The following is a 27,453-nucleotide window of genomic DNA, read 5'->3' on the forward strand; positions in this document are numbered from 1 at the left end:
TGTGTCTGTATCTGCACAACAATGTTGAAACAACATGCATGTGGTAACACGAGGCTTTATAGGAAATAGTATTCAATGTGACTGGGGTAGTGAAAGCTCATTCTATTTCACGATATATTTATTCTGACATACTTTATACCGTAGTTGTGGAGACTTTTAAAAAGAACTGAAAATAAAATGAGACAATGTAAACCATCCCCAGGCCTATGCAGTCTCTCTTGCAGCTCCAACGTTTGCTCAGGAGTTTGTCAGCAGCTCAGCTTCTTGTCCTTGGTGAGCCAGCAGTGACAGTGATTGGGAGCGCTGCAGGATGCCAGCAGACAGTGATAGAGATGTTATTGATGTTCTTTCAGCCGGGCACTCACTTGTACAAAAAAGCAGATATCCATCAAGCGGAATAAAGATGCTATCAGCAGCTCCCCTCCCCACAAAGTGCTGCGTTAGTCCAAATGGTAAACAGACCACACAGTGAACTCTCTCTCTGTGTCGACATCCACAGACAGCAGTGGCTTTTCAGATTTTCATTCCGTCTCAAGTCTCGACGAAGCCCGTCGCAGCTGACTGTGCTTCATGGAGATGATGAGGCAGGGAGATACGGGTTGGAGACGTGGCAGCCAGCCAGGGTTGTGGGAGAGATGTTTGAGGCTGGAGCTCTACCATATAACTCTATTAGCATGGCCTCTTTCTTTTCCAAATCACATCAGGACAATTTGCCTGCTCAGATGCCCGAGTAAAAGCATACCTTGCCGTATTTATCCTGTCGTGTACATTCCCCCTGACCAGGCCAATCGGATTTTGTGCCAATATGTCTCTGTAGCGCACTAAATGTCACTGGAGATGGAGCAGTCAACCTGATTCTGCAGAGACCATAATGAAGAGATCTGAGGTGTACACAGATGGATGAAGTTTTCATTCTGTTTGTGCTGCAGCCTCCATCAGATGGGGACAAATTAACTGACTGCCGCCGGTTGATGTGCCATTTGTCCTGAACATACCTGTTCAATTTTCCCATTCTTGAAAGAACGTCTGACCTCTCGCCAGGATCTCATAGCAAGACGTCGGTGGCCTGATCTCAGACAGCTGAGTTGTTCAGTGAAAAGGAGTTATTTTAGTGCAGGTTTGGTGGTGTAGCGTTACCGCTGTGGCACAGAGGGGGCGACGCGAGGGAGGCCTCAGGGGCAGGAAACGAGCAGGGACCCAGCTGTCGGTGAAAATCCCTGACCTATAGAGAGGAATGGCTGGCATGCAGGGTGCCATGGGCCGGGCAGGGCACACACTGCCACACATGCAAAACACTCATTTAAGACAGACAACGGGGTATGCAAAGGTGTTATTTAAGCTCAATGCCACTGTCAATTGGACAAACTGGCACTCCTGCACAGATTTAGAAAGCACACTTGTTTATTACTGTGATGGTGTTTACTTGACAGGTGAAACAGGAGTGAGGGTGAAAACATGAGATTGCTGATCACATACTATACTTGTAAGCAATGCTAGCCACTTGAGTGAAAAGGTACTAAGGCTGAAAAATATTGCCAGTTTGAATTTGCGATTTAAACATAACTAGGGTTTTATAGTTAACCTAAATGTTCCTTCGTTTTTTTCACAGGTTTCACTGTTTAATAACCCTCTAAAATTCTCCATGGTATGCCTACATGACAGCACTAACTGATACGAACACTTCACATATTTATATATATATACATATATAAAAATATGTATTCATACGTTTGCAATTTTTTTTTTTTAATTGTTCAGCTCTAACAGGTACCACTTACCACTTACTTACTGGGCTCAAACTTGATAGATTATGGTAATATATGACTAAATATTTGACAAAAAACAGGATCAAACACACATCAATTTCATTATGTTTATTAAGTAAAAAAAAATCAAATAGCATCTTATGTACATTCATAGAAAAAAGAAAACCTAGTAAGACAATAGCATGTTCTCAGGATTGACATTGGGAATGATATGCAACAGGAGCTCTGCCTATTGCACATCTCTGATGTAAACCCCGTACAAATTTGTTATTGTACAAGAAATGACTGTATGCACTTCTGAAAACTCAAATAGTTAGAATACTGATAAAAAAAAATACTATGTTGTGTGTGTGGAAAAAAGCCCTATGAAGGATGGTCCTGATCTTTTCCAATGGCTCAGAGAATCTATGGCCGCACTTAACCTGGTGGACTATCACCCCTTTTTAACTGTCACATTGACATAACACATTAACTGTAAGCTGGCAACACTCGTTTATGTAGAATAGAGTATGGATGAGATAATGAAACAAATGCTGTCATGCTATGAAGTGGTAAATCAGAAAAGACACTTGTACTAGATTATGAGATTAGAATAATGTATTATGACCTTAATCTGTTCCCTTATGACTGTTGATACAGTTAGTCAATTCCAGGCCTTGGCCTTTATTCCATTTCCATTGGCACCTATGTTAATCTATACATAAACTCATGCTGATAACCATGTTCTATGGATGCAAATGTCCATATATTTCACATAAAAGCTTGATTTATAAGAGCCAGATTATATTAAGAAATTTTAATTTATGAGTTAATAAATACACAGAAAATGTAAACTATACATACTAGGTTTGAGCAGACAATGTCATAATAAATATGCTGTTATTCATTTCAGCCGTTGTCAGTAATTGTCTTGGACAGCTACATCATTGTTGTGTTATGTTAGGCAGCACAAGCTAATGCCATTCTCATGACAGTTACTTTTTGGTCGCAGGGAAAGTCTATCTGGAGCAATAGCTTACGACATACTGTATGAGTAAAGTGGGAAACAATGTCAAATTACGACATTAAGTTTGAGGGATTGAAACAAAAACCTGTACTGATCATGAACCCCAATAGACAACTTCAGCAGTCAGTGCAAGATACAAAAATGTACGCAATGTATGAAAACGCTCATTATGCAATTCCATCACCTACTCAAGGCATGTACAGGTGAGCTAGCAATATTCTATTCCCACATTGTTTTTGTCAAAATACTGCTTTATGTCAGTAGCAAGCGTCACCCTGTAAGTTAAAGGAAATGGGACTATCTTGATTAAAACTTTCTTCACTTTCTCATCAGCCAAAGGGGAATCGGAAATCATCTTCCATGGAGGTTACCAATGCCAAACACCCTGTGTTTTTGTACTTTAAAAACACATACAATGAAAGCCACAATGATACTGCCACAAAAACAAATATCACCATGAACATCATTATGGTTGCTGGAGTCTGCATCATTCTGGACAATTATAGCAGCCCTTTTAACAAAACCTGGAAACGGATCAAACCATGATGTCTGTAAACTGTTAATGCTTGCTTTACACCCCTGCAGACCCCTATAAACAGACTGTCATACCTGAAAACACCTTCAAACCTACACCCTCTACTACCTGTAGAGTTTGACAAGTAGAAGAAGCACCTCGCACGGGACACGCTTGCACTATTTTGCCCCCTAGATTCACCCTGGCATCTAGTGTCTCTCTCAGTAGCGAGCCACTGCTTGGCCTGCGGGGGTCAGGCTCCTTCCTTGACGTGTGATGCACTCTGTGTGAGCGTGTTGGTTTCACACCACCTCGTCAGACTCCAGGCTGTATTCCTCGTACAGGGCATCGAGAAGGGTTAGCTGGTGCTGCATGGCCGGCAGGTAGACGCCCAGGTCCCTGCGCATGCCGCTGGTGAAGCCTTCCTTCAGCTCGTCGCCCTCTCTGCACACTAAGGCAGCGCTGAAACTTGGATAAGACGGGGCGGCTCTCAGGGCCAACTGGGGACACGGGGGGGGGGGGGGAGAAGAAGAAGAGTCACACTATAGTCTTTTTTTATCCCATCCCCTCCCCCCCCCCTCCGGTCGTTGCTTCACCCCCTCTGCCGATCTGGGGAGAGTGGTAGACTAGCACATGCTTCCTCTGACACATGTGCTAGTCGCCAGCCGCTTCTTCTCACGTGACAGCGAGGAGTTTCACCGGCAGGACGTAGCATGTGGGAGGATCACACTGTTCCCCCCAGTTCCCCTCCCCGCTGAACAGTCACCCCCGACCAAACAGAGGAGGCACTAGTGCAGCAACCAGGACTCCTACTGTAGCCCACCGGCTTCCTACCCGCAGACACGGCCAATTGTGTCTGTAGGAACATCTGACCAAGCGGAGGTCCCACAGTCAGGAATGGAACCCGGGTCTCTGCGGTGGTAGGCCAGGGCTTTTACCTCCACACTACCGAGACGCCCCCAGTCACACTATACTATAGTCAGGTCTCCCAGCATGAAGGTGAATCAAAGAAAGTAAAAGGGATATCTGACAGTGAGTAATACCTACAGCAAATACACCTCGCACAACCCATCCATGGTATTGCCGAAGAGTCTTTCCGTACGCAGTATCTGAGTGAAAGAGAAGAGTGATCATACATTGGGGAAATGTAAGACTCAACATGATCTTGAATGTGTTGGAGTGTAGGTTATGTCTGATCCAACTCACTGAGGGCTCCGTAGATATCTTGGTTTCCTGTGTTGACCTCTGACAGGAACTCCTTGAGGAACTTGAGGCCCCGTCTGAGCCACATCAGAGCCTCGGTGGCGGAGTTACGCACCTGGGACACGTTTGTCTGGACCTCATGCAGCACTATGGACTGCAGCGTGGGGAAGCCCTCTGGGTCCGACACCAGCTTCTGCTGAATTTTCTACAGCAACAACGGACAGGGGAATAGTGACTCGGCTTTGGAAAACCTTCTCTGTGATCACGTTGTGATACAAAAGTGACTACGGTATAATCCGAACATCATTCTTTTTGTGTTGCCAGTAGTCGATAGGATGAATGGGTCTCAACCGCTTTATGTGTTGCGAGTAGGTGGTGCTATGACTATGTGCGTGTCCACAATTGGCCACCACACTCCGTCGAGTTCCCGGCAGCGCACTCCCCAAGTTTGAAGTCAATCGGGTGAATGGTTCTCGAGATAAACCGTGTTTTGTGTTGCCAGTAGGTGCCGCTGTCTGAATCTGAATATCACAAAATTTGGCATTGCACTCCATCAGGTCCCCCTAAGTGCACTCTCCAGGTTTGGAGGCAATCGGAACAATGGTCTGCGAGTTATGGTCATGTAAAATCTAAAACATTGCCGTAGTGCCCCCTATGGGGGATTTTTTTTTCTTTACGTTTTTCCCCACGTCAGATTCATGCCAGACCCCTGAAAAGTGCTTCTGCAAAGTTTGGAGGCGATCGGAGCAACAGTGCCCTTGCAACTCCGGACATACATACACACATACAGTACATACAGCTCTCTAGTTATAGTGGCATGACATACAGCCCTCAGGAAGTGGCAAAAGTATCAAATAAAACAAAACCCCCCCCTATGGTCCTACAGCAGAATGTTACATGTTGACTGATTGGGTGTTTTCGTGCACATTCATGTAACTGCACAGGGTTTTATTGCCATTTGTGAAGGAAATATGTCTAACTTGAACAGCAAATTATTTTAAAGACATCCTCTCATTAACATTCACTTACCTTGATGTTTCCAACAAAATCCATTTTAACAGGTGCAAACACTGTGGACCCCAGCTTGTCTGAGAAGAGAGAATCCATGGTCATTTCTCTGTTGCTAATTAAGATGCTCATCTTGTGTGTCCTATTTCCAAAGCCTTTATGATGCTGTGGTTGTTATTACAGTTTCAATACAACAATGATGAACGATGTAACTGGCCTCATGGCTGATTTAACAAATGATGGACGGGGCGGTACAATTCTGTGCTACAAGTTACACGAGTAATTTCACTTCATAAATGCAGATTTATAATTTATTACAAAATAATTAATAAAAAAATCAAAGTACACATCAGATATATAGATAATATAGGACGCTCATTGGTTCTTGGGTGGTGCCTTTTAAGGTTTAATCTTATCCTTGCAACTTAACCTGCTCTGGACCAGGTTAACACTGAAGCATAAGTTGCTATGGAAATACAGTATATCTCAGTAAGAAGTTAACTAGCATCGTAGCATGGCAAACCCAGGGTTAAACCTGAAGTCGCTAAGCCACTAATCTTGCTTCGTGGTATAGGCCTCAGGACCTGTACAGATGTTGGGTCGAACATCTCAAACGCTTGATACTTTCGGGGCAACCGGGATCAGTCTGCAAGACGATCAAGGCAGTTACGGAGTGTGTAAACGTAAACCTCTCACAGATCATCTTCAGACTGAATATGTAAACGTAAACCTCTCACAGATAATCTTCAGACTGAATATGTAAACGTAAACCTCTCACAGATAATCTTCAGACTGAATATGTAAACGTAAACCTCTCACAGATAATTATTATAATTTTTTTTTTAATATATATTTTTATCCCCCATTAGTGCTAATTTTAATTTATTTATCCTGGTTGCTGCTCCACCCTCTGCCGATCTGGGGAGAGCCGAAACTGGCTCCATGCTTCCTCCGAGACATGGGCAGTAGCCAGCCGCTTCTTTTCACCTGACAGAGGAAGCTTCACCGGTAGGACATAGCACGTGGGAGGATCACGCTATTCCAACGAGTTCCCCTCCCTCCGAACAGGCGCCCCGAACGACCAGAGGAGGCACCACTTCAGCGACTAGGATATTGCATGTTTTGGTGAGGGGTTCCTATATGAAGGAAACCCCCAGGGGGCACGGGGAGAACATGCAAACTCCACACAGAAAGGCCCTTTTGACGACCCCACCCGGGCGGCGGGCACTCGAGGACATGCGGACGGGCACGCACTCCTTCAGCGCTCACAGCGTCCCAGGTGGGAATTGAGCCCAGGACCTTCTAGCTGTGAGGCGACATTGCTACCACTGAGCCACCGTGCCCCCCCCAGATAATCTATTTAAACGTAAACCTCTCACAGATAATCTATGTAAACGTAAACCTCCCACAGATAATCTATGTAAACGTAAACCTCCCACAGATAATCTATGTAAACGTAAACCTCCCACAGATAATCTATGTAAACGTAAACCTCCCACAGATAATCTATGTAAACGTAAACCTCTCACAGATAATCTATGTAAACGTAAACCTCTCACAGATAATCTATGTAAACGTAAACCTCTCACAGATAATCTATGTAAACGTAAACCTCTCACAGATAATCTATGTAAACGTAAACCTCTCACAGATAATCTATGTAAACGTAAACCTCTCACAGATAATCTATGTAAACGTAAACCTCTCACAGATAATCTATGTAAATGTAAACCTCTCACAGATCATGTGTCCCGATGCCCCAGCTTTACTTGCCCATCACGATCCACTACAACAGAACCAATTGGCAGAGATGACCAACTCTCGCAAGCAAGAGATGTGAGTGTAAGTCTTAGTAAGTCTTGTATTTGTTTGCATTGTGATTTTGATAGTGACCACCTGCGTAGTACTCTTATACTCCAAGTTGATCAGAGGGAAATCTACATGGCCTAAGCCAGTGGTTCTCAAATGGGGGTCCGGGGACCCCCAGGGGTCGTTGGGGGGTTCCAGGGGGTCCCCATCCAAAAGGGGGGTAATTTATTTTCGCTATAATTCCATTCATAAGTAACACAATGACTATTTTGGCCATGGGTTTTATACACTTTCTGTAATAAAACATCTAAAGCATCAATCTTATCATATGGGGGACCGTGGGACAAAATCCTATGAAATGGGGTCCATGGTCTAATTTTTGTCAGTTTAGGGGTCCTTCATGTGAAAAAATGTGAGAACCACTGGCCTAAGCAACTCTCCACCCTCGACACACACAGTCACTCAAACATGTACATAATGATGCCAAACCTGTTCAGATCATTGATTAGTAAGCCGCAAAGAATGAACAAGACAATTAAAAATGATCAAATGTGCAGAAGGAAAATCATGAGGGCGTGAATGAACAATAGTTAATGAAGCAAGACAGATAGGAGCCACCTCGTGAATGACAGAGCACGCCCAAACGGCAGGAAGAGGGGATTGGTTTTTAGAACAGCTTTGCTTGTCCTCATTAAAGCCATAGAGGGTGAAATGACTGTGAGATGTAGATGGGTATTGTGAGGAAGAGGAGCAGAGAGGCAGAATGAGATGAAGAGAGACTGAAAATGACTGGCCTACCTAATACAGGCACTATTGCATAGCATGAGTCCAAAAAATCCTGTGTAGGGATACCATTGCCGTCGTCCAATCTTATATCACTAAATCTAAAAAGGTAAAACAGATTCAAACAGGAGAATATATTAGAGATATGTCAGGTCTGCCATTTCAACTTTTATTTGATCAAATCAAACAAAAAAGAAAGGGGTACAAACATCAAAACCAAGCCAGAGAAATGATTCACACAAAGTCATGCGGTTCTATGCCTGTTAATACCTGAGACTAGTGGGCTACCTTTCTATAACTGAACAGAGTCATTTTTGCTAACCCTCAACAGAGGTCTATCTATTTTCCACTGGCTGACTCAAAAATAAGAATATCCTTCATCTTGCAATTTAATACTGGTTGAGTGAGACAATGATTTCAATATCCTACATGTGAACATTACAGTATTGATCATTCACACAGTTATTTGTTCGGTAACACTTTTCATTGTCTCTAAAAAAATAAAATAAAAAATAGAAAGTAAAATATGCTTAAAAGAAAGAGTGAAATGTAACAACAAAAAACGTTACAAACCCAAACATCAGATGAGGGCATCTCTGTCATGTGACCAAGAGAGAACACACTAATATAAAACACTTATCATAACATCTTGAAATGGATTATTTTTTAAATGATCCACACCTGTTATTTATTCTGTGCAAAACGGTTATCATACAATTCATATTATAGTTTCCAAAAACTAAATGAAACGTAGGTAACTGTGCAGTAGAGCAAAAAGAAGTAGCAGAAGTGACATTGTATTACATGTACCGTAGCTTAGATTGGTTGGTCCTAATTCTGTCTCACTCCTTACAGTTAACTATTGTGTCCTAAAGGATGTGACCTTCCTGAGTAGCGTTTTCGTACCTGTGACTCATTGTGCTGAAGAATGTTTCCACCTGGTCGGTCTCTTCTGAATCCGGGGAAGGCTGGTCTTGGTGCTGGGCCTCGTCTTGGTGGAGAGCAGCTTCCTCTTGGTGCAGAGGCTGGACAGGGTTCACCTCCTCTGTGTGGGGCTCTTCTTGGCTTTGGTCCACGCTGTGCTTCTGCTGGAGCTTTTTCTCCTCTTGATCGTCCGTGTGGTTCTCCTCTTCTTCCTCTGCTGGTTGGTCGTAGTGTTGGGTCTCAGAGCTGTTCTGGGTAGTGTGGGGAGCCGGATCCACTCCCTCCTCAGGGGCCGAGCTGTTGTTGCCATTGGCTGCCTCGCTCTCTGCATGATGCAGCAGATAAGACATAGTATGATACAGAGATTAATAAGTGCATGCAATAAGGTTGACAATAAATGCTACCGCTCACGCTACCTGAACAGTTTCTATCCCATGGCTGTGAGGCTCACAAACAAGCCCCCCCTGACTCTGAGACTTCCAATCCTCTCGCTCTCTCTCTCACACACACACACACACACACACACACACACACACACACTCTCACTCACACACACACACACACACACACACACACACACACACACACACACACACACACACACACACACACACACACACACACACACACACACACACACACACACACACACACACACACAGACCCCCACCCCTTGGCAGTTAACATGTGCAATACAATGCAATTCATGCATATTATGATATATGCCTTGCAAACTGTTGAGACCAAATTGGCTGAGGAAACGCAGTGCGCAGCGGGAGGAATGTCCGCATGGGGGGATCCCGGAAGTCTGGTCCTTATATGGTCAGTGACGTCACATCAGCGAGAGTGTTAAACAGCTGATGCGCGCACCCGCCAGCAGTTCATTCACTCATTGGGATGGGAGAAGAGGTGCACCTGCGCCCCTGTCCCATACGACTAGGCCAACTCCAAGCGATTAGCAGTTGTTCTTTTGTTTGTTTGTCCCAATACCCCTTCCCCAAAAATAAATTAAATATTGCATCAACTGAAGAAAACACGAACTTTCAGAAGACAATGTTTGCCAATGACAAGTCAAAAGCCCAGACCAAACTTATCATTTTTCAGCAAACGCAGTTCTCTAGTGCGCTGGACCCAACAACAATGGTGACCGCTATATACTGTAGTTGCTATCAAGGCTGTTTTAAATCGATTAAAAGTACCAATTACTTTGAACTCCGAACAGCACTCTGTTTTGAAGGCATTTTATTCAAAGGGGAGATTATGTTGTTATTTTTTTGTTTTGTTTTTCGTTCTGCCCACTGGATTAGATTCGGCCGGTTGTTGGTCTCAGTGATTGGTTAGGGAAAACGGAATTCTCCTGGGGGATTTCCCCTATGGAAATCGGTTAGAGTGGAGGCAATGTCAGACTGAAGTAAATGGGAGTGTGATGAGTTGACAATTGAGTCTGATATCAGGCTAACTCTGTTCCCAGCTTGAGCAATTCTTTGAGGAAGAAAATCCCAAAATCCAGATGTGCCAAGCTGACTCTAAAGACTCCCAGTTGAAATGCTTGCCAACTGTACTTCCACAATGTATTGACTCAGGGGGTTGAATACTTAAATAGGAAAGTCAAATAGGATATTACTGAATGTATTTATTCTTTGAAAATGTGTGTGTGTGTGTGGGGGGGGGGGGGGGTGACGACTTATGAAGTATTTTGTGAAGATTCTTGATTATTTTGAGTAGACATACACGCGATATAGAAAACAACAGAGACATCTTCCTGATATTGATATGAGTTTCAGATCATTTGACACAACCCACATCAAAATTGTCTGAAACTTCTTGAACTCGTCTGCTTCTCTTCATGTACATCTCCTCCTTTGTGGCTGATATACTGTAGTGTTTTTTTTTCTTTTCAGTTATATATATTTTTTGCACTATTTGGATTCTTTGCATTTGATTTTTGACATGCATTTCACTTCAAGTCTTTATCTAGCAGAATCAGGTGACCTGTCAGGTGACCACCTCAAGAGGTGTTTGTAAGGTGTGTCTCTGTATGTATTGCACTCATGTCTGAAGAAGAGCTGAGTGGAAATGTCACGTGTTGGTAATAAACACCATTGGAGCAATTTCTAGTGTGCAGACTCTCTCTTGTAATTGACTGTTTTTCTGTCCGGCAGCACCTCGTATTAGTTTGGTTGTGCCATGCTTTGCTTTTGTGTAGTTTTAATAAGGGACATAATAGAAATGACCTGGATTCACCCCATCAGTATACTTCATAAATTCCCCTAATATTCTATACATTTAGTTTAGTTTGTAATCTCTCTTTGTGTTAATAACAAAGTATTATTATTTTATTCCTTTTTTTTTTAATTAAAAATAAGCCAAAACACTACTGATTGGAATACGCTGGACATATTTTCCATCACCAGCTGTAGCTGCCCCTGGAAAAAGGCTATGTTGATTGAATGAATGCAAAGGAAAATCACATCAGCTGAGTTCAGATGATGTACACACAACAGCCATTTGTGCTGTGTGGTCCTTGACTGCAATGCATTTTCCTTTATGGAGTACAGTAATGCTCTTCAGTTCAAGGAACAGTGTAAAAAGTAATGTGAGTGGTTGACATAGGATGGCTAACCTGTTGGGGATGGTTGGTTTTCTGGTCCATCGGCTCCAGAGTCCAGGCTCTGGTTGTCATGTGCCATTGTTTCTCCTGAGATTTCACCTGATTCTCTCCGTCTGGAATGTGAAGACTACCATGTTAATTCTGAAGACAAAGATACACTTCTTATGGGCAACAGGGCCCAGTGACTTGCCTCAGCAATGTCAAATTAATAACAGGATCACTATCAGAAGACAACATTTTAAAAGATATTTAACACCGTCTCTCACTTTGATTAGTCCTGCTTAGAATATTGCCCATCTATGTTGCCTCAACAAATGTAGGATAGTGTCTAAGTAGTAGTAGTAGTGTGCAGCAAAGACAACAGAATTATGGAGAACAAAGCAACCTACTTTTCTCCAAAGTTCTGATTTAATTGATTGATGGGTTTGATCTATGGAGAAAAAGACATGAGTATGATATTAGCGTTAGTATTGGAAAACAATCATGAATTGGTGACACTAGATTGCATTATCTACTTAGACTCGGGCATTTAGAGAGAAACATACCTTTTGAGGTTTGATGGCTGCTACTGGGGGAGATCCCGGTGGGCTTTGCGTTACCATATCTGTGCTGAAAGTACGATTTGCTATCTGCATGCACTCCTCCAGGGTCTTCAGGAAAGTGCTGCATGTAGACTTCACCATGTTTCCAGTGCCTGTGCCTGTCTGGAAAGGGTCCACACAAATACACATCCTCCAACACTGGCAGAGAAAACACTTTCCTGAATAACCCGACGAGTGCCAGGCATAGGGCTGGGCAATATATTGATATTATATCAATATAGTGATATAATATAATCAATATAGCGATATTATAATATAGTGATATGAGACTCAGAGGTTGCGTTAGACTTTCTCGGGTCGTCTATCATTTTCACAGACAGGGTCGTAAAAAGTCAACCTATTACCTGTGTTAAAATGACAGTGAGTCTTCAGATTTGTCTGTCACTGTTAGAAAAATCAGTAAAAAACAGAAAATATTCGGTTAATGCAATCATTGAGATTGCTGTATTTGCTGTATTTGGTCAAATAATTGTGATATTTGATTTTGTCGATATCGCCCAGCCCTAGTCAGGCATAAGCAAAGGAACATGCCATCAAGATGTAGTTTAGACAGTGTGCAACAAAATCTTTGGGTACAAAGCAGACATCTGAAAGTCAACCTTTTTTGAAAATGCATTTGTGATACAATTTGCTGCCCAATGCCCATGAGTAAAGACCTGGGGCCCTACAGTATCTTGGTACAGGCGATATCCCCTATTTGCGCTTGCGCACCTGTTTGCGCATGCCTTAAGGCAGGGAAGATTGCAGTCCGCCTTGCGCTAGTGTCCAGGTGTTATGCCGAGTTTTGCACCCCCGCCCGGCAGCAGCTAAACGCATCCCCACCTCACGGGAACATATTGTAATGATTTATACAGAAACATAACTGTTTAAAAATGATATAATTGTTTGGGTAGACGTGACCTCCCTGTTTTTAAGTTAAAGCAGCCCCAAAATATGGTGGGAATGCAATTACTCGTGGGGGAGCATAACTCATCACAACAACGGCCACAAGCGCAGATTAGAGGCGTGCCAAATCATTTATGCAAACGGGATTTGGGCGGTGTTAACCACCGGAATTATTCACAGGTGTGGCCTGGCAATGCCTGGGCGTTACATCAATCAAACCAGATTCCGGTCTTGCAATCCCTGTAATACAGTTTGCGTGAGGCATGCTGTAATTCTCCCCATGCGTAATTTGGATAGGTGTAGGCCAGGGGTGCACACACTTTTTCAGCTTGGGAGCTACTTTTAAAATGACCAAGTCAAAGTGATCTACCAAACATATTTATTTATATATATATACACTGAGTATACAGTGGAAAACAGTGGAACAGTGGGAAAACAGTGGAAACAGTGGAAAAACAGTAAAAAAAAAAAAAAAATCCCCCCTCAATGCCATGCGATCGACCACACTATCGACGTATTGGGCACCCCTGGTGTAGGCCTATTGACTGTATACATTATCCCTATCTCATAACGACATCATATACCTGTTAAAAACATCTGTGTTTTGATGCAATTCGGGTTATTTTGTTGACTGGGGTGGGACAATAGAAACATGTTTGCAGCGGGTAAACGGCAGAGACAAAAGAAAAGATTTGAGGATTTACAGTGGACTCAATTAAAACTCGGCGAAACATTGAGCTGCCGACTCGTACCGAGGACAGAGAGAGATGGAGAGAGCTTGTGACAGATCGGCTGTGGTGCCAACGACCCTCCAGGGTTATGGGATAGCAGGTGAAGGTGAATAGCCTCTTGCAAGTAGGCTACAATGTACACGTTTTTTCAATTCATTTACCATAACCCCTCCTTGCAATGTGATAAAAGTTTCTTAGTGAATTATAGTTGATTGCCTCACCGAATAATCTGCTGGTTACCCAATTTTTGCAGCAGAATTTGATGTCCTGCGTGGCACGTCCGTGCGTAATGACGTTTCTGCGCTGCGCAGTGCGGAGATTATGATGCGCTCAAGCGCAGCGAGTGTTTTAGCGCCTAATAAATATTGTTCACACAATACGCCGAAGCAACACTCAACCGAAGCTCTACCTATGCTGAACCCACAAGTTTCATTTAGGCGTCCTTGTTAACAGGCGAAGCCGTTCACACCACCCGCGCGCATGCCACGCTGACGCCTTGCCGAAGCCACAATCACGCCACGCTGAAGCGATCACTCAGGCCAGGCATGAAGTCAATGGGAGTTGTGGGCGGCTTCAAGGCGCGGCTTCAAGGCGCGACTTCAAGGCGCGACGCTTAGTTCACACAGAGAACCTACGCCTTGCCTTGCCTCAACCCACGCCTACGCCTGCAGACCTTGAGCTGGGCGTGAACCTATTACACGCTTTTGCGATCACACCGCACGCCTATTCCACATTCACCTGAGCCGAGTCACGAGCCTCTCCTCTCTCCCGACTGTATTTTTTCATGTGTGGTCCCGAATTATCATAGGTAAAATAAATCGGATATATTTAATGTTCTATTGATGCGGGATATGTATAACCAGGTCTGACTATAGTCGGACATTTTAGAGAGGTGATCTTGCAAGAATATGTGCTGGCACAACAACATTGTCCATCTTGCTTCTTCGGTCGCTATTCTCTCTCATGAAGATTTGTTTGCAGACAGGGAGAAAGCCCCACGTGATAGCCACCCGTCAATCTCTCTCTCTCTCTCTCTGCTCAACACTGTTGTAGTAACTCCATTTTATTTTGAAATTCAGTTGACTTTGCCATTTCCCACGGATATTGTCGCGTTTTTCTTTCATGGCTTGACAGAAGAAGCCTGCCTGCACGCGCCTTGTCGGCTTGAAAATAGAACTCACGCCTAAACGATAAAATCGGCAAGGCACAGGCAAGGCGTGGGTACACGCAGGGTTCACGCTCAGGCGGCCGGTGTACACAGCCTCGTTGACTAAAACGGACGCCTATTTAAAAGCGTGGGTAAAGGCAAGGCATAGGCAAGGCTTGGGTCGCCGGTGTGAACCCAGCCCGAGAGTAGGCGCTGAGAGTAAAAGAGAAGGCATCTTGTGTGAACGGTAAGGCGTACGTTCAGCTTGTGCCTGCTTCAAGCTTCAGTTCTGCTTACATTCGGCGTCCTGTGTGAACAAGGGCTTAGAGGTGCTTTTCAAAGCTCTTAGCGCAAAGTAATTGCGCGCTGCTGACGATAGGATAATGCCATCTATCCCCCCTTTTTACCACTGAAACGCCTGGTTTGGCATGTGGCACGCCTACAGTATGTCCAGTATGACCTGTATGTCCAGTACAATTATAACAGGCATGCGCTTGTGCACGCCCCCAATTTGCATTGCGTGCGGCGTTGAACGAGCGCAAATTACCGCTTTTGCAAAGATAGGGCCCCTGGTCTATTTACATGCATAAGCTACCCTACGCTGCAGTTTGACACAAATGGCAGCTTATCTTATTTTATTAGCTCACCCAAACCTTAACTTACCTCTGCTGAGTCTCCTAGCTCATCCTCCTTGATCTTGTTGACTTGTTGGAGGAGAAGGTCACAGTACAATCTAAGTTCAGACATCTTAGTTTTCAGTGCCTCTGTGTTCTCCTGGAGCTCTGTCGCAGCAAAGAATAAGAAGAGCAAATGAGTCAAGGTTTGGAAGTAAAGAGAGAGTAGCTAAACTTTTTTTAGAGAATGGTAGCTTTAAAAGTGCAATCCCTGCTATGTCACCGCCATCCAAAACTATAAAGTTACCTTTCTCTCTCTTTGTCCGGTTGTCTGTAAGGCAGGCCTTGGCTGTTCCCAGGGCCACCAACCATTTCTGCCTCTCTGCTGCATTGATAGCTCTGAGGTAAAAGTATTGCTCTCCAGGTATGGTCAGGTCAACTCGTGTAGAGTCAGAGGAATTAACTAATGTATGACAGTGGACAAGGAGACAATGCAAAGCAATAGCGTTGTAATATCTAGTTTGTTGGAAACGTATATGCCAGAACCTCCTGTCTCTTCAGAAAGCCGAGAGAAAATGACTTTACACATGACAATCCAACATTAAAAGACATACCAACCTTGGATTTCACAAACTGAAATTTTAATGCTGCCTTTGCATCCTTTCCAGGCATCTTCTTGAGAGTCATAGTAAGACAGAGTTCCCCCATCAAGCACAAACCAACGAGGTTGCCAACCTGAAACAGTCATTTAAACATAATCAAAGTGTCCTCTGCAATAGGCTAGCAACCAGTTAGCGAGCTGATAAGTGCGATTAGTGACAGGATGGTGGCAGCAGCTGAGCTAGCTAACGTTACCTTTACATGACGTTAGACAAGGTCGGTAACGTTAATAGCAGCTTCCAAATGATCACTTATACTACACGTTAACGTGAGAGTAAAAGAGAAGCTAGTATATCACAAGTGTTATTTGTCCATTCTCCGATAGCTGAACGTTGATGTCAGTTCGTTAGCTTGATAGCCTGCTGCACAAACTTAACACAGGGCGCTTTTGGCTTGCTAACGTTAGCCGACTCAAAACGAGCGCTAGAGGCGAAAACATTTAACGACTGGGATTACTTACCACTTATGTAATTGGTCCACTTGTACAGTATTCCCTCCATTGTTTACTCATGTATTTTGTCGCGCATTACTTGTTTTTCATGACGAGATATGATGCCCAGCTGATTGTAATGACTCCATTGGGTCCCAAGTGAGATTTGTGGAGTAACGTCCTCGGCTTTACCATTCAACTGCGAAGATAAAGTGCGTAAACCTTTCGTGAATTGGAATCCAAGCGATCACGAGAGAATCCGACGTTCCTCCCGCTGTGGGCGTGGCTCTGTTGGTTGACACATATGAAGACCAATAAACAGAGACAACGAAGATACTGGGCGGGGTTTCAGAAAGGTTTCGTCCACTAGTTTCGTCTAATCGTAAAGAGAGGAGGGCCCACGGCTGAACAGTGGACACATTTTGTTGCAGATTTTAGAAGTTGTTTGCCACGTAGCTGGGATTCTTGCTGAGTAACATGCATTTATTTTTGGCACTGTAGGCTACTACCGGTATGTAATTGGGCATGGTATAAGTTAGGCCTGTGCAGCTTTCACAATGATCCTGCTTTCTTTATGTTCGATATTTTCCTCACTCTTTGTATATGTGACTGGGGGGACACTTCCTGAGCCAGAAGTGAAAATTGAAGTTCTACATAAACCTTTCGTTTGTTATCGGAAGTCAAAATATGGAGACATGCTTCTTGTTCATTTCGAGGGATTTCTGGAAAGTAATGGCACCATGTTTCATTCAAGGTAAATCTCAATTGAAGCACTAATGATGCATATTGCTGCTGACTGTTCGCTACTGTCTTCCTGTCATTGCTATGTTGTGGTGGGTATCAAATTAACCCTCAATATACATTTGTACCTAATGAGTTACACAATACTTTAGCCCTGTACTGTACTACTAACGACCTCTCCATTGTTTGTAACTGGCTAACCCACCATTGACCTCTACTTTGCAGTTGCATGAAATAGCCTACATCAGGTGGGGGGGGGGGGGGGGGGGGGTTGTATGTTTATATATTTGAAGTCTATGATTGTTATGTATGCAGTTTCTGTATTTTTGTTCTTATGATATATATATACACATATATATATATATATATATATATATATATATATATATATATATATATATATATATATTAGGGCTGGGTATTGGCAAGGACCTCACGATACGATACATGGGTCGCGATACGATTGTATCACGATACATTGTGATACAATACATATTGCGATATATTGCAATACTCTACATAATTGACTGAAAATTAAACAATTTAGGTAAAAATACAACACGCTGTGCACCACCCAGGTAGTGTAATAATGTGTACATCACTTTATATTGATAACTTAGTGGACAAATTGTCAAAACTACCGAGTGTTGAGTGTTGAGTGTCTTTACTGAATGCACTGAAATAAAAAGTATTCTTGTTGTGTGTGTCACTGAACACACGGCTGTGCAAAAAAATCGATATGGCGATATATCTTTTCTATCTATATCTAGATCTATATTTTTCTGAAATATCGATACAGTATTGCGGAAAAAAGTATTGCGATATATAGGGATGCACGATATATCGGCAATCATATCGGTATCGGCCGATGTTAGTCATTTTTTAACATATCGGTCATATCGGTATCGGTCAGATGTTGCAATGTTAATATCGGTTATCATTATCAGCCAAATTCTTCACATTGATATGAAATAATGCAGTAAATCTATGATTTATGGGCTTTTCCAAAGGCTTTGCAAATAAAGAAATGCATAACTTTTTCAAATTCAGTGTTAACATGTGCTTTTCAGTATGTACAAAATGTGATGATCATAAAAATGTGGTTTTATACGGATCATATCGACATCGGTAAATATCGGTTATCGGCCATAACAGCAATGTTAATATCGGTTATCGGCATCGGCCAAAATTTTCATATCGGTGCATCCCTAGCGATATATTGCCGTATCGATTTGATTGCACAGCCCTAATAAATATATATATATATATATCCAGTATATATATATATGTATGTTAAACCTGTTATATGTGTGCACTGGGCTTTTTGTCTTAAAGAACACTGTGATGGATCTGTGTGACTCTTGGCAGCCGCCACCATGGGGGAAATAATCCAGTGTGGTTTACTCTTGGGATCCGAGAGGTGCTGCCAGGTTGGGATAAGGGTGTGCAGGACATGTGCACAGGAGAACGCAGGAAGCTGACCATCCCTCCATCTCTGGCATATGGGAAGGAAGGAAAAGGTAAGACAAACCATGATGATCCTGGTTGTGCAGCTCAGTGAGGAGATAGGTAATGTTCTGCTGCATCTATCATATTTGTGCCTTAGGTGAGTGCTTTGTTTACAGGCAAGATTCCTCCAGGCAGTACCCTCATTTTTTACATTGAGGTCATGGAGATCCAAAATGGTCCCAGGTCACACGAGTCCTTCCAGGAGATGGATATCAACAATGACTGGAAGCTCTCCAAACTTGAGGTGTGCAGTTTTCTGATCTGTGAGACTGTTTTTTTTTAAAGGAAGTGTTGTATTCACAGTTTTTGTGGTGGAGATGTATAAATATATAATACAGTATATAATATCGGCAATGGTGTTATTTGTGAATAATATGAATGCTCTTTCTGCACTACAGGTGAAGGAGTACCTGAGGAAGGAGTTTGAGAGACACGGATACTCAGCCAATGACACACATCATGAAGTGATGGTTGATGACATCTTCATAAAGGAAGATGAAGATAATGATGGTTTCATATCTGCCAGGGAATTCACCTACAAACATGATGAACTCTAGTGGACAGCAGGTTTTATCCCATTTTCAATAGAATGTTTAAATGCTTGTGTTGTTCATTTCATCCAATACAGAGACAGGAATTGACTGGTAAATTATTGCATTAGTAGTTAGTGCTAAATTATACCTCGCACTGAGGGCTTGTTCATTTTGATTGCTCTGTAGTACATCGACTGCATTTTGTGTCACTTTATCTGCAGTACATCAGATCAATTTACAGTACTCTTGACAACTGTTGATACTATGTACAAGTTCAAGTTCAATTTATTATTTGTCCCCAAAGGGCAATTTGTGTGCAGCAGATATAAAATTCATACAGTATCACATATAAACATAAACACAACACGGAGGCATGAGCAGCAGTTTACAGCAAGTGAGCTAAGTGAACCCATACCATTCAAGTAAAACAGGCAGCAGCATCAATCTGCAAGACACATACCTTAAGAATTATAAAAATAAAGGAATTATAAAAATAAGTCAAGGGCTGTCAAAGCCAGGATAAAGTAAAATAGATAAGTAAAATAGATAGCAGCGACAATACATACTGTACATCACAAAAAGTTGAGGAATCAAAAGGCATACCTCAAAAAAAGTGCATACTTTATGACCATGAGGAAACAAAAGCTGGTCGGCCAGCATAAACAATAGCAGCAATAACATAATGCAATAGAGCCATGACATAGTGCATTATCTCCTCCTCTCGGCAGCATTTAAGGCCTTGATGGAAACAGGCATGAAGGAGAACTTATACCTGTTTTTAGTGGTCAAGAGGACATTTAGACGAAGGCCGGATGGGAGCAGCATGTACTCTGAGCTGAGAGGATGTGTCTCGTCCATACGAATGGACATAGCCTTCTTAAGCATCTGCTTGCTAAAGATGTGATCCAGGCTACTAAAATGTACTCTGGCTATTTTTGAAGCCACTCTCATAATCCTCCCGAGGGAGTTCTTGTCCTTAATGCAAAGGTTTCCATACCAGCAAATGATGGAAAAGGAGATTACAGACTCAATAAAGGCACTGTAAAACAGTTTCATCTGAGTCTTGTCGACCTGGAATTTGGCAAGCTTCCTTAGGCAAACCTGCTGACCTTCTTTGCACAGCATTTCAGAGTTTAAAGCAAATTTCAACTCACTGTCAATTATAGTGGACATGCATATTATAGAGAGTCTTTAAGTCTATCTCTCCATTCTACATGCATTGACGATTTTACTGCAGGTGTATTATACAGTGTAGGGCAGGCTATTGTAATTTTTGACAAATTGTTTTTTGCTTACCAAACTGAATTAAATATTTTCAAAACAAATGTTAATTATACTTTATTCATTTTGAAATCCTGTTGAGAACATAATCTATGTATTCAGTTGGCATTGGGGTGATGATATTGATATGCTTTTTCTATACAAGACTGAATTCATCACTAGAGGGCGCTCTTGTTCTTGTCTTTTGTATAGTTTATAGATGCCATACAGTTAGTGTCAGAAAAAGTCAACATGTGTGCATTACTCACATCATTTGGTTACACATTATAAATAGTGAATAATGAAGAAGTTGCACTAAGGTGTGCCTTCGTCAAAGTTAATTTCTTAACTTCTTTGAGTGGTCAGCCATCATCAGTACTCATAGAGAAAAAAAAATCCAGCAGGCGTGTCCTAAAGCAAGATGATGCAAATGGTCCTTTCTGGTGAATCTGCATCTGCATAACTGGAATGTTGAACCTCGAGTAGAAAACACACTAACTAAGAGGACACTGCCCGCAGCAGCCAGTTTCCCCAGGTAGATGCATATTGGCTGGTTCTGAATTGTTCGCAGTACCAGTTCAGTCAGTGTTGCCAACCATCTGTTTTTCATTGAGTAACTATAAAGTGTCTCTTGAAAGGGAAAGATATGAAAAGTCTCTGGGAAGGTAAGTCTTCATCCTCACAAATCCTGAACTGTCAAAAGATCAGTGGAACAGTGTAAACTGTGCATTCTGTGTCAGACTCAGGGTGGATTTTCTTGCAGAGTAGAGAGACAGACTATTCAACCCATTAGCATTATGTAATAGATGACTATGTTTAATTATCACCAGGGAGGGAGGGTTCATTCTTGACCACATCCAGCAGAGCAGTGTGCAATCTTACATTTTCTTGATGTCAAGCTAGAAGTGACTTATTGCAAAGAAATCTAAGTTCCATTTTCCTAATTACAGTATAACATAATCCTAATAGCCATGGATAATTCAATCATGAGAAGAGTAATACATTTTTCCAAGAGGCACTGAGATTCTTCATCATGTAAAACAAAATCAATATTTTCATCTCTGTACATTGGCTACAATGGAATCCTGGATGTTCCAGGATTCCAATGCATCAGTTTTCCTTCAGCTTGTATGAATGTGTCGTGATAGTCTCATGGATAAGTTAAGTTAAGTTATCCTTTATTTATCCCCTTGGGGAAATTCATCCTCTGCATTTGACCCATCCTCTACTAGGAACCTTCCTAGAACTAGGAGCAGATAGACAGCTTCAGCTTGTATGAATATGTCGTGATAGTCTCATGGATAGACAGCTTCAGCTTGTAGGAATGTGTTGTGATAGTCTCATGGATAGCTTCAGCTTGTATGAATGTGTCGTGATAGTCTCATGGATAGACAGCTTCAGCTTGTATGAATGTGTTGTGATAGTCTCATGGATAGCTTCAGCTTGTATGAATGTGTCGTGATAGTCTCATGGATAGACAGCTTCAGCTTGTATGAATGTGTCGTGATAGTCTCATGGATAGACATCTTCAGCTTGTATGAATGTGTCGTGATAGTCTCATGGATAGACAGCTTCAGCTTGTATGAATGTGTTGTGATAGTCTCATGGATAGACATCTTCAGCTTGTATGAATGTGTCGTGATAGTCTCATGGATAGACAGCTTCAGCTTGTATGAATGTGTCGTGAATAGTCTCATGGATAGCTTCAGCTTGTATGAATGTGTCGTGATAGTCTCATGGATAGACAGCTTCAGCTTGTATGAATGTGTCGTGATAGTCTCATGGATAGACATCTTCAGCTTGTATGAATGTGTCGTGATAGTCTCATGGATAGACATCTTCAGCTTGTATGAATGTGTCGTGATAGTCTCATGGATAGCTTCAGCTTGTATGAATGTGTCGTGATAGTCTCATGGATAGCTTCAGCTTGTATGAATGTGTTGTGATAGTCTCATGGATAGCTTCAGCTTGTATGAATGTGTCGTGATAGTCTCATGGATAGCTTCAGCTTGTATGAATGTGTCGTGATAGTCTCATGGATAGACAGCTTCAGCTTGTATGAATGTGTCGTGATAGTCTCATGGATAGACATCTTCAGCTTGTATGAATGTGTTGTGATAGTCTCATGGATAGACAACTTCAGCTTGTATGAATGTGTCGTGATAGTCTCATGGATAGCTTCAGCTTGTATGAATGTGTCGTGATAGTCTCATGGATAGCTTCAGCTTGTATGAATGTGTTGTGATAGTCTCATGGATAGACAGCTTCAGCTTGTATGAATGTGTCGTGATAGTCTCATGGATAGACATCTTCAGCTTGTATGAATGTGTTGTGATAGTCTCATGGATAGACAACTTCAGCTTGTATGAATGTGTCGTGATAGTCTCATGGATAGCTTCAGCTTGTATGAATGTGTCGTGATAGTCTCATGGATAGCTTCAGCTTGTATGAATGTGTTGTGATAGTCTCATGGATAGCTTCAGCTTGTATGAATGTGTCGTGATAGTCTCATGGATAGCTTCAGCTTGTATGAATGTGTCGTGATAGTCTCATGGATAGCTTCAGCTTGTATGAATGTGTTGTGATAGTCTCATGGATAGCTTCAGCTTGTATGAATGTGTCGTGATAGTCTCATGGATAGCTTCAGCTTGTATGAATGTGTCGTGATAGTCTCATGGATAGACAGCTTCAGCTTGTATGAATGTGTCGTGATAGTCTCATGGATAGACAGCTTCAGCTTGTATGAATGTGTCGTGATAGTCTCATGGATAGACAGCTTCAGCTTGTATGAATGTGTCGTGATAGTCTCATGGATAGACATATTTGTATGTTTGTTTTGCTGTTCGATGCACTGATCAACTCACATGGTGCTTATAAAATAGTGATAGGATTACAGCAAGAAGCATAAAACAACTGTGAAGCATCAGCAATAGAGGAGGTCTGATGGGCTTTTGAGATTTCACACAAATGTTTGCTCAATGAATCTGAACTTGGAATCAACTTCCACTGACTTCACGTTGTCTGATGAAGCAGTTGGGGTACGTGGAAGCGGATGCAATCTCTGCACCCTTTCTTGTTGCTTTTTCCATTCAGAGTTCAGGCTTGCTGCCAAGGGCATTTCACTGCCATCATCAGCATGCTTTTCAGACGAGGTCAACCAGACAGGTAATGATAACTCCATGACATACAGTAGATGTCTGTGGAAATCATCTCCAGCTACACCATCCTCTCTCAGCTCAGCAGGGCTTTGTGCCTCACAGGCCTGAACAGCTTCACCAAATGGCACCAAATTAATGCCAAGCCTACAGTTAAACAAGGATTAGTGTGGATTCATAAAGCACAGTTGGCTATAGTGTAGCTAGAGAAACATGTTTCAAGGTATTTGTTTCTATATAGTGTAGCTAGAGAAACATGTTTCAAGGTATTTGTTTCTATATAGTGTAGCTAGAGAAACATGTTTCAAGGTATTTGTTTCTATACTATAGTGTAGCTAGAGAAACATGTTTCAAGGTATTTGTTTCTACATAGTGTAGCTAGAGAAACATGTTTCAAGGTATTTGTTTCTATATAGTGTAGCTAGAGAAACATGTTTCAAGGTATTTGTTTCTATACTATAGTGTAGCTAGAGAAACATGTTTCAAGGTATTTGTTTCTATATAGTGTAGCTAGAGAAACATGTTTCAAGGTATTTGTTTCTATATAGTGTAGCTAGAGAAACATGTTTCAAGGTATTTGTTTCTATACTATAGTGTAGCTAGAGAAACATGTTTCAAGGTATTTGTTTCTATACTGTGTAGCTAGAGAAACATGTTTCAAGGTATTTGTTTCTATATAGTGTAGCTAGAGAAACATGTTTCAAGGTATTTGTTTCTATACTATAGTGTAGCTAGAGAAACATGTTTCAAGGTATTTGTTTCTATATAGTGTAGCTAGAGAAACATGTTTCAAGGTATTTGTTTCTATACTATAGTGTAGCTAGAGAAACATGTTTCAAGGTATTTGTTTCTATATAGTGTAGCTAGAGAAACGTGTTTGAACTGCAGTTGTTTGGTAGTTGCTCTTTATTTAACCACTTAATTAAACTAATAAATCACATCGAAAATCTTTTAGAAAATAAAGAAAAGAAGAAAGGTGTTAGCAAGAATGGCATTATTGTTTTATGATATTGCCCTGACATTCCCAGCCTAGACTCGAATTACATTTTGATGTAATAATTTGCTCAAGTGAGTGTTCTGAAACCCAAGAACAGATTCCAGAGTTTGAGGGCGCCATGGTGAGACAGAATCCAAGCACTGTAGGACTGCTGTATTTCCTCTTACAAAGAACACCAGTGTTTTTCTTGCCACTGCAGCTCATAGATCCAGTCTATATGAGTTCCACCTTGCTGACCAAACCTACAGGTTCAAGTGGAGGAGGGGCCAAGTTAAGAGATATGGCATTATTGGTAAAAGACCTGGCAACATTATGGCAATAAGCACTCATCACTACTAGCACCACACAAGTCTCTTCTGCCTGAACCCCTTCCAGAAGCAAGTATGGTCATGTTCAACCTCTCTGGGTGTGGGATGCAGACAAACCTTTTGAGAAATTGCAATAGGTCGTGTTAAATGGAAATTTTACATCCTTTAATAAATCATCATTTGATAAATTACAATCTTAATTGCAACCATCACAAAAATACAATTTGATAAAATGAATTTGGATTTTGTAGAAAGGATTTACTTAATTACAGTACAACAAATCAACTGTGAAAGGAAGACGCTTGATACAGCTACCGTATGACTAATGGCATATTGCTGGCATACAGGGGGGGGGGCAGATCTTAGTTTTTAGTTGGAAATATCCAACATGAACAGCTTGTAAACTGAAATACCCTTTTGGCAAAACTGGCAACCAATAGGTGTACAGTACACTATAGCTTCACTCATCTGCTTCAGAGGCTACTATGACCTGTGTAAATCCACCTATGTATTCCTCACCAAAATAAATGGTTACTGGATGTGTTGAAAATGATGGATCGTTAAACTCTAACTTGTCTGACTCTACATCTTTTGTGAACAGGTTTGTATTTCGACATTGAATTAACAAATAACACTCTCGACAATATATATTATAGTGACAAAAACACATGATGCAGAATAAAAGACAAAAATAAAACATCTTTACAAAATAAATCCTTACACTCTTTGCAAAAAAGTGCTTCATGAGCTACCAGTTGTCTCATCTCTCTCTTTTTAGCACACATGGTTAAAAATATTGACCATTAAATGATCTGATTTGATCTCAGATGAAAGGCCCTGCATTCTTTGATTCAAATTTTAACCTGCATTCCCACAAACAACACATTATGCACACAAAATGCACCACCAGTCAACATGGGAACGTTCAATCTGCTTCTATGATGCTTGCTTTATTCAGCACCATGCCTTCAAAGGTTAACACTGTGTGCCCGCACATCGACGACATTATCACCATGGCTAAGTCTACACCTGGTAGTGACACTATATTCAAATAAAAGTGATGAGGGAACAGCACTGTAGGCAGTTAGAAACATTGGAGTCTTTCCTACTATAAAAATGATGGTCTTGGCTCAGCATGAAAACTCTAAACGTACAGTAACAGGACAGAACGTCAACACTAAGCCCACTTCAACTAAAACAACCATGCGAGAGAGAAGCATTTCAAGTTCGATTTGATTACAATAGAAACAATTTTGACACTTCATTAGAATCAGCGTGGCTTAAATTTCCTTTTTGATAGAATAAATAATTGTCCTTAGTTTCTGATGTAAGTCCTACATGCCCCAGTCCTTAGAATAAGACGTCTTCATGCTCTATCATAAGCTGCATTACTAGTTTCTGCTGCCTCATGTCGTTCAGTGTTGCCAAGGCGTTCTGCTCCGGCGGCTGCATTAGCGTCGGCCCAAAGACAATCCCCAGGTTTTCAGCATTCATTAAATTGTCCTTTTCAAACATTGTCACCCTGTAAAAGACACGAGAATAACCAGAGTCTGTAAGGAGAGTACAAAACCCCCCCAAATATTTTAACCCTATCCCAAACATTTGAAAAATGTCTGCTTTTCTTGTTGGGTTGGTTCGGCTCAGGAGTATGAAATGAAAAGAACGAACCGAACCGAACCCGAACCGTGACATTTTTCCTTGTGAACTGACCTCTTGAGGTGTGCCATCAGGTAGCGCAGGGTCTCGTAATGCGCTGGAGGGAGCTGCAGCAAAGCCTCATGGATTGCCTCCAGTCTGGATTCAGCATTTGGAATCTCTACAAGACAGCATTAGTATCACAGTTAGTATTAGGATGCTGCAGGGAAGCAACAAAGTAACGGCAGGGAATGGTAACAGAGTTGACCAGCTCTTACTTGCAGCCTGAATAAATTTGGAGTACAAGTCAAACGTAATGACTGGAATTGGCAGGTCTCTCAAGTAGAGCTTCAAAGCACCAGCAATGATGTTGATGTCTGCATAGACATCTGCACTGATGTCGGCTTTTTCACCATCTGTCGATGAGAAACACAAAACAAACGTGTGACTGGAATGGAATTTTGTATTATAGCTTAATTCTAACGGAAAAGATGGATTTCAATCTATAACTCTGTAATAACTATATTGTTTCTTTCAAAGTGCTCTACACATTTGAAGAAGGAAGTAGGGCGTGCACATCAGCTCAGCAGGCCAGGTGCAGGACAAATTCAATTCATTTAAA

General features: G+C 41.8%; 3 protein-coding genes across 4 annotated transcripts in view; 1 reads left to right on the plus strand and 2 right to left on the minus strand.

Moving 5' to 3' along the window:
* Positions 1-1,865: 1,865 nt before the first annotated feature.
* plekha8 (pleckstrin homology domain containing, family A (phosphoinositide binding specific) member 8) lies at positions 1,866-16,843 on the minus strand. Its single transcript, XM_083635958.1, has 13 exons — positions 16,724-16,843; positions 16,222-16,338; positions 15,911-16,066; positions 15,653-15,771; positions 12,170-12,328; positions 12,014-12,054; positions 11,637-11,737; positions 8,996-9,338; positions 8,105-8,190; positions 5,519-5,577; positions 4,493-4,694; positions 4,334-4,395; positions 1,866-3,786 (listed from the first exon to the last, which is right to left on the minus strand). Exons 1-13 carry the CDS (start codon positions 16,761-16,763, stop codon positions 3,589-3,591), a joined length of 1,683 nt encoding a protein of 560 aa, XP_083492084.1. The 5' UTR covers positions 16,764-16,843; the 3' UTR covers positions 1,866-3,588.
* Positions 16,844-17,182: 339 nt separating this feature from the next.
* Positions 17,183-20,645, plus strand: fkbp14 (FKBP prolyl isomerase 14). The gene is made up of 4 exons (XM_083638005.1): positions 17,183-17,447; positions 18,803-18,954; positions 19,060-19,187; positions 19,342-20,645. Exons 1-4 carry the CDS (start codon positions 17,251-17,253, stop codon positions 19,498-19,500), a joined length of 636 nt encoding a protein of 211 aa, XP_083494131.1. The 5' UTR covers positions 17,183-17,250; the 3' UTR covers positions 19,501-20,645.
* A 4,727-nt stretch (positions 20,646-25,372) lies between these two features.
* Positions 25,373-27,453, minus strand: part of chn2 (chimerin 2) — a 47,927-nt gene continuing 45,846 nt past the window's right edge. For both annotated transcript variants that reach the window (XM_083640111.1, XM_083640112.1), the window contains 3 exons: positions 27,110-27,247; positions 26,907-27,012; positions 25,373-26,718 (listed from right to left, as the gene is read on the minus strand). In XM_083640111.1, coding sequence (XP_083496237.1) covers positions 26,547-26,718; positions 26,907-27,012; positions 27,110-27,247 — 416 coding nt within the window. In that variant the 3' untranslated portion in view covers positions 25,373-26,546. The remainder of the gene's footprint in view (positions 26,719-26,906; positions 27,013-27,109; positions 27,248-27,453) is intronic.

Source organism: Poromitra crassiceps (genome assembly GCF_964638095.1).
Source record: "Poromitra crassiceps genome assembly, chromosome: 1".
Classification (NCBI taxonomy): domain Eukaryota; kingdom Metazoa; phylum Chordata; class Actinopteri; order Beryciformes; family Melamphaidae; genus Poromitra; species Poromitra crassiceps.

Coding starts and splice junctions, on each gene's coding strand:
- plekha8 (XM_083635958.1), bottom strand. CDS start 16,763: ATGGAGGGAATACTGTACAAGTGGACCAATTACATAAGTG. Junction 9,339..11,636: donor AAACCAACCATCCCCAACAG/GTTAGCCATCCT, acceptor TGCATCATGCAG/AGAGCGAGGCAGCCAATGGC. Junction 5,578..8,104: donor TGCAATAGTGCCTGTATTAG/GTAGGCCAGTCA, acceptor CTCTCTTCTCAG/ACAAGCTGGGGTCCACAGTG.
- fkbp14 (XM_083638005.1), top strand. CDS start 17,251: ATGATCCTGCTTTCTTTATGTTCGATATTTTCCTCACTCTTTGTATAT. Junction 18,955..19,059: donor ATATGGGAAGGAAGGAAAAG/GTAAGACAAACC, acceptor CTTTGTTTACAG/GCAAGATTCCTCCAGGCAGT. Junction 19,188..19,341: donor GGAAGCTCTCCAAACTTGAG/GTGTGCAGTTTT, acceptor TCTGCACTACAG/GTGAAGGAGTACCTGAGGAA.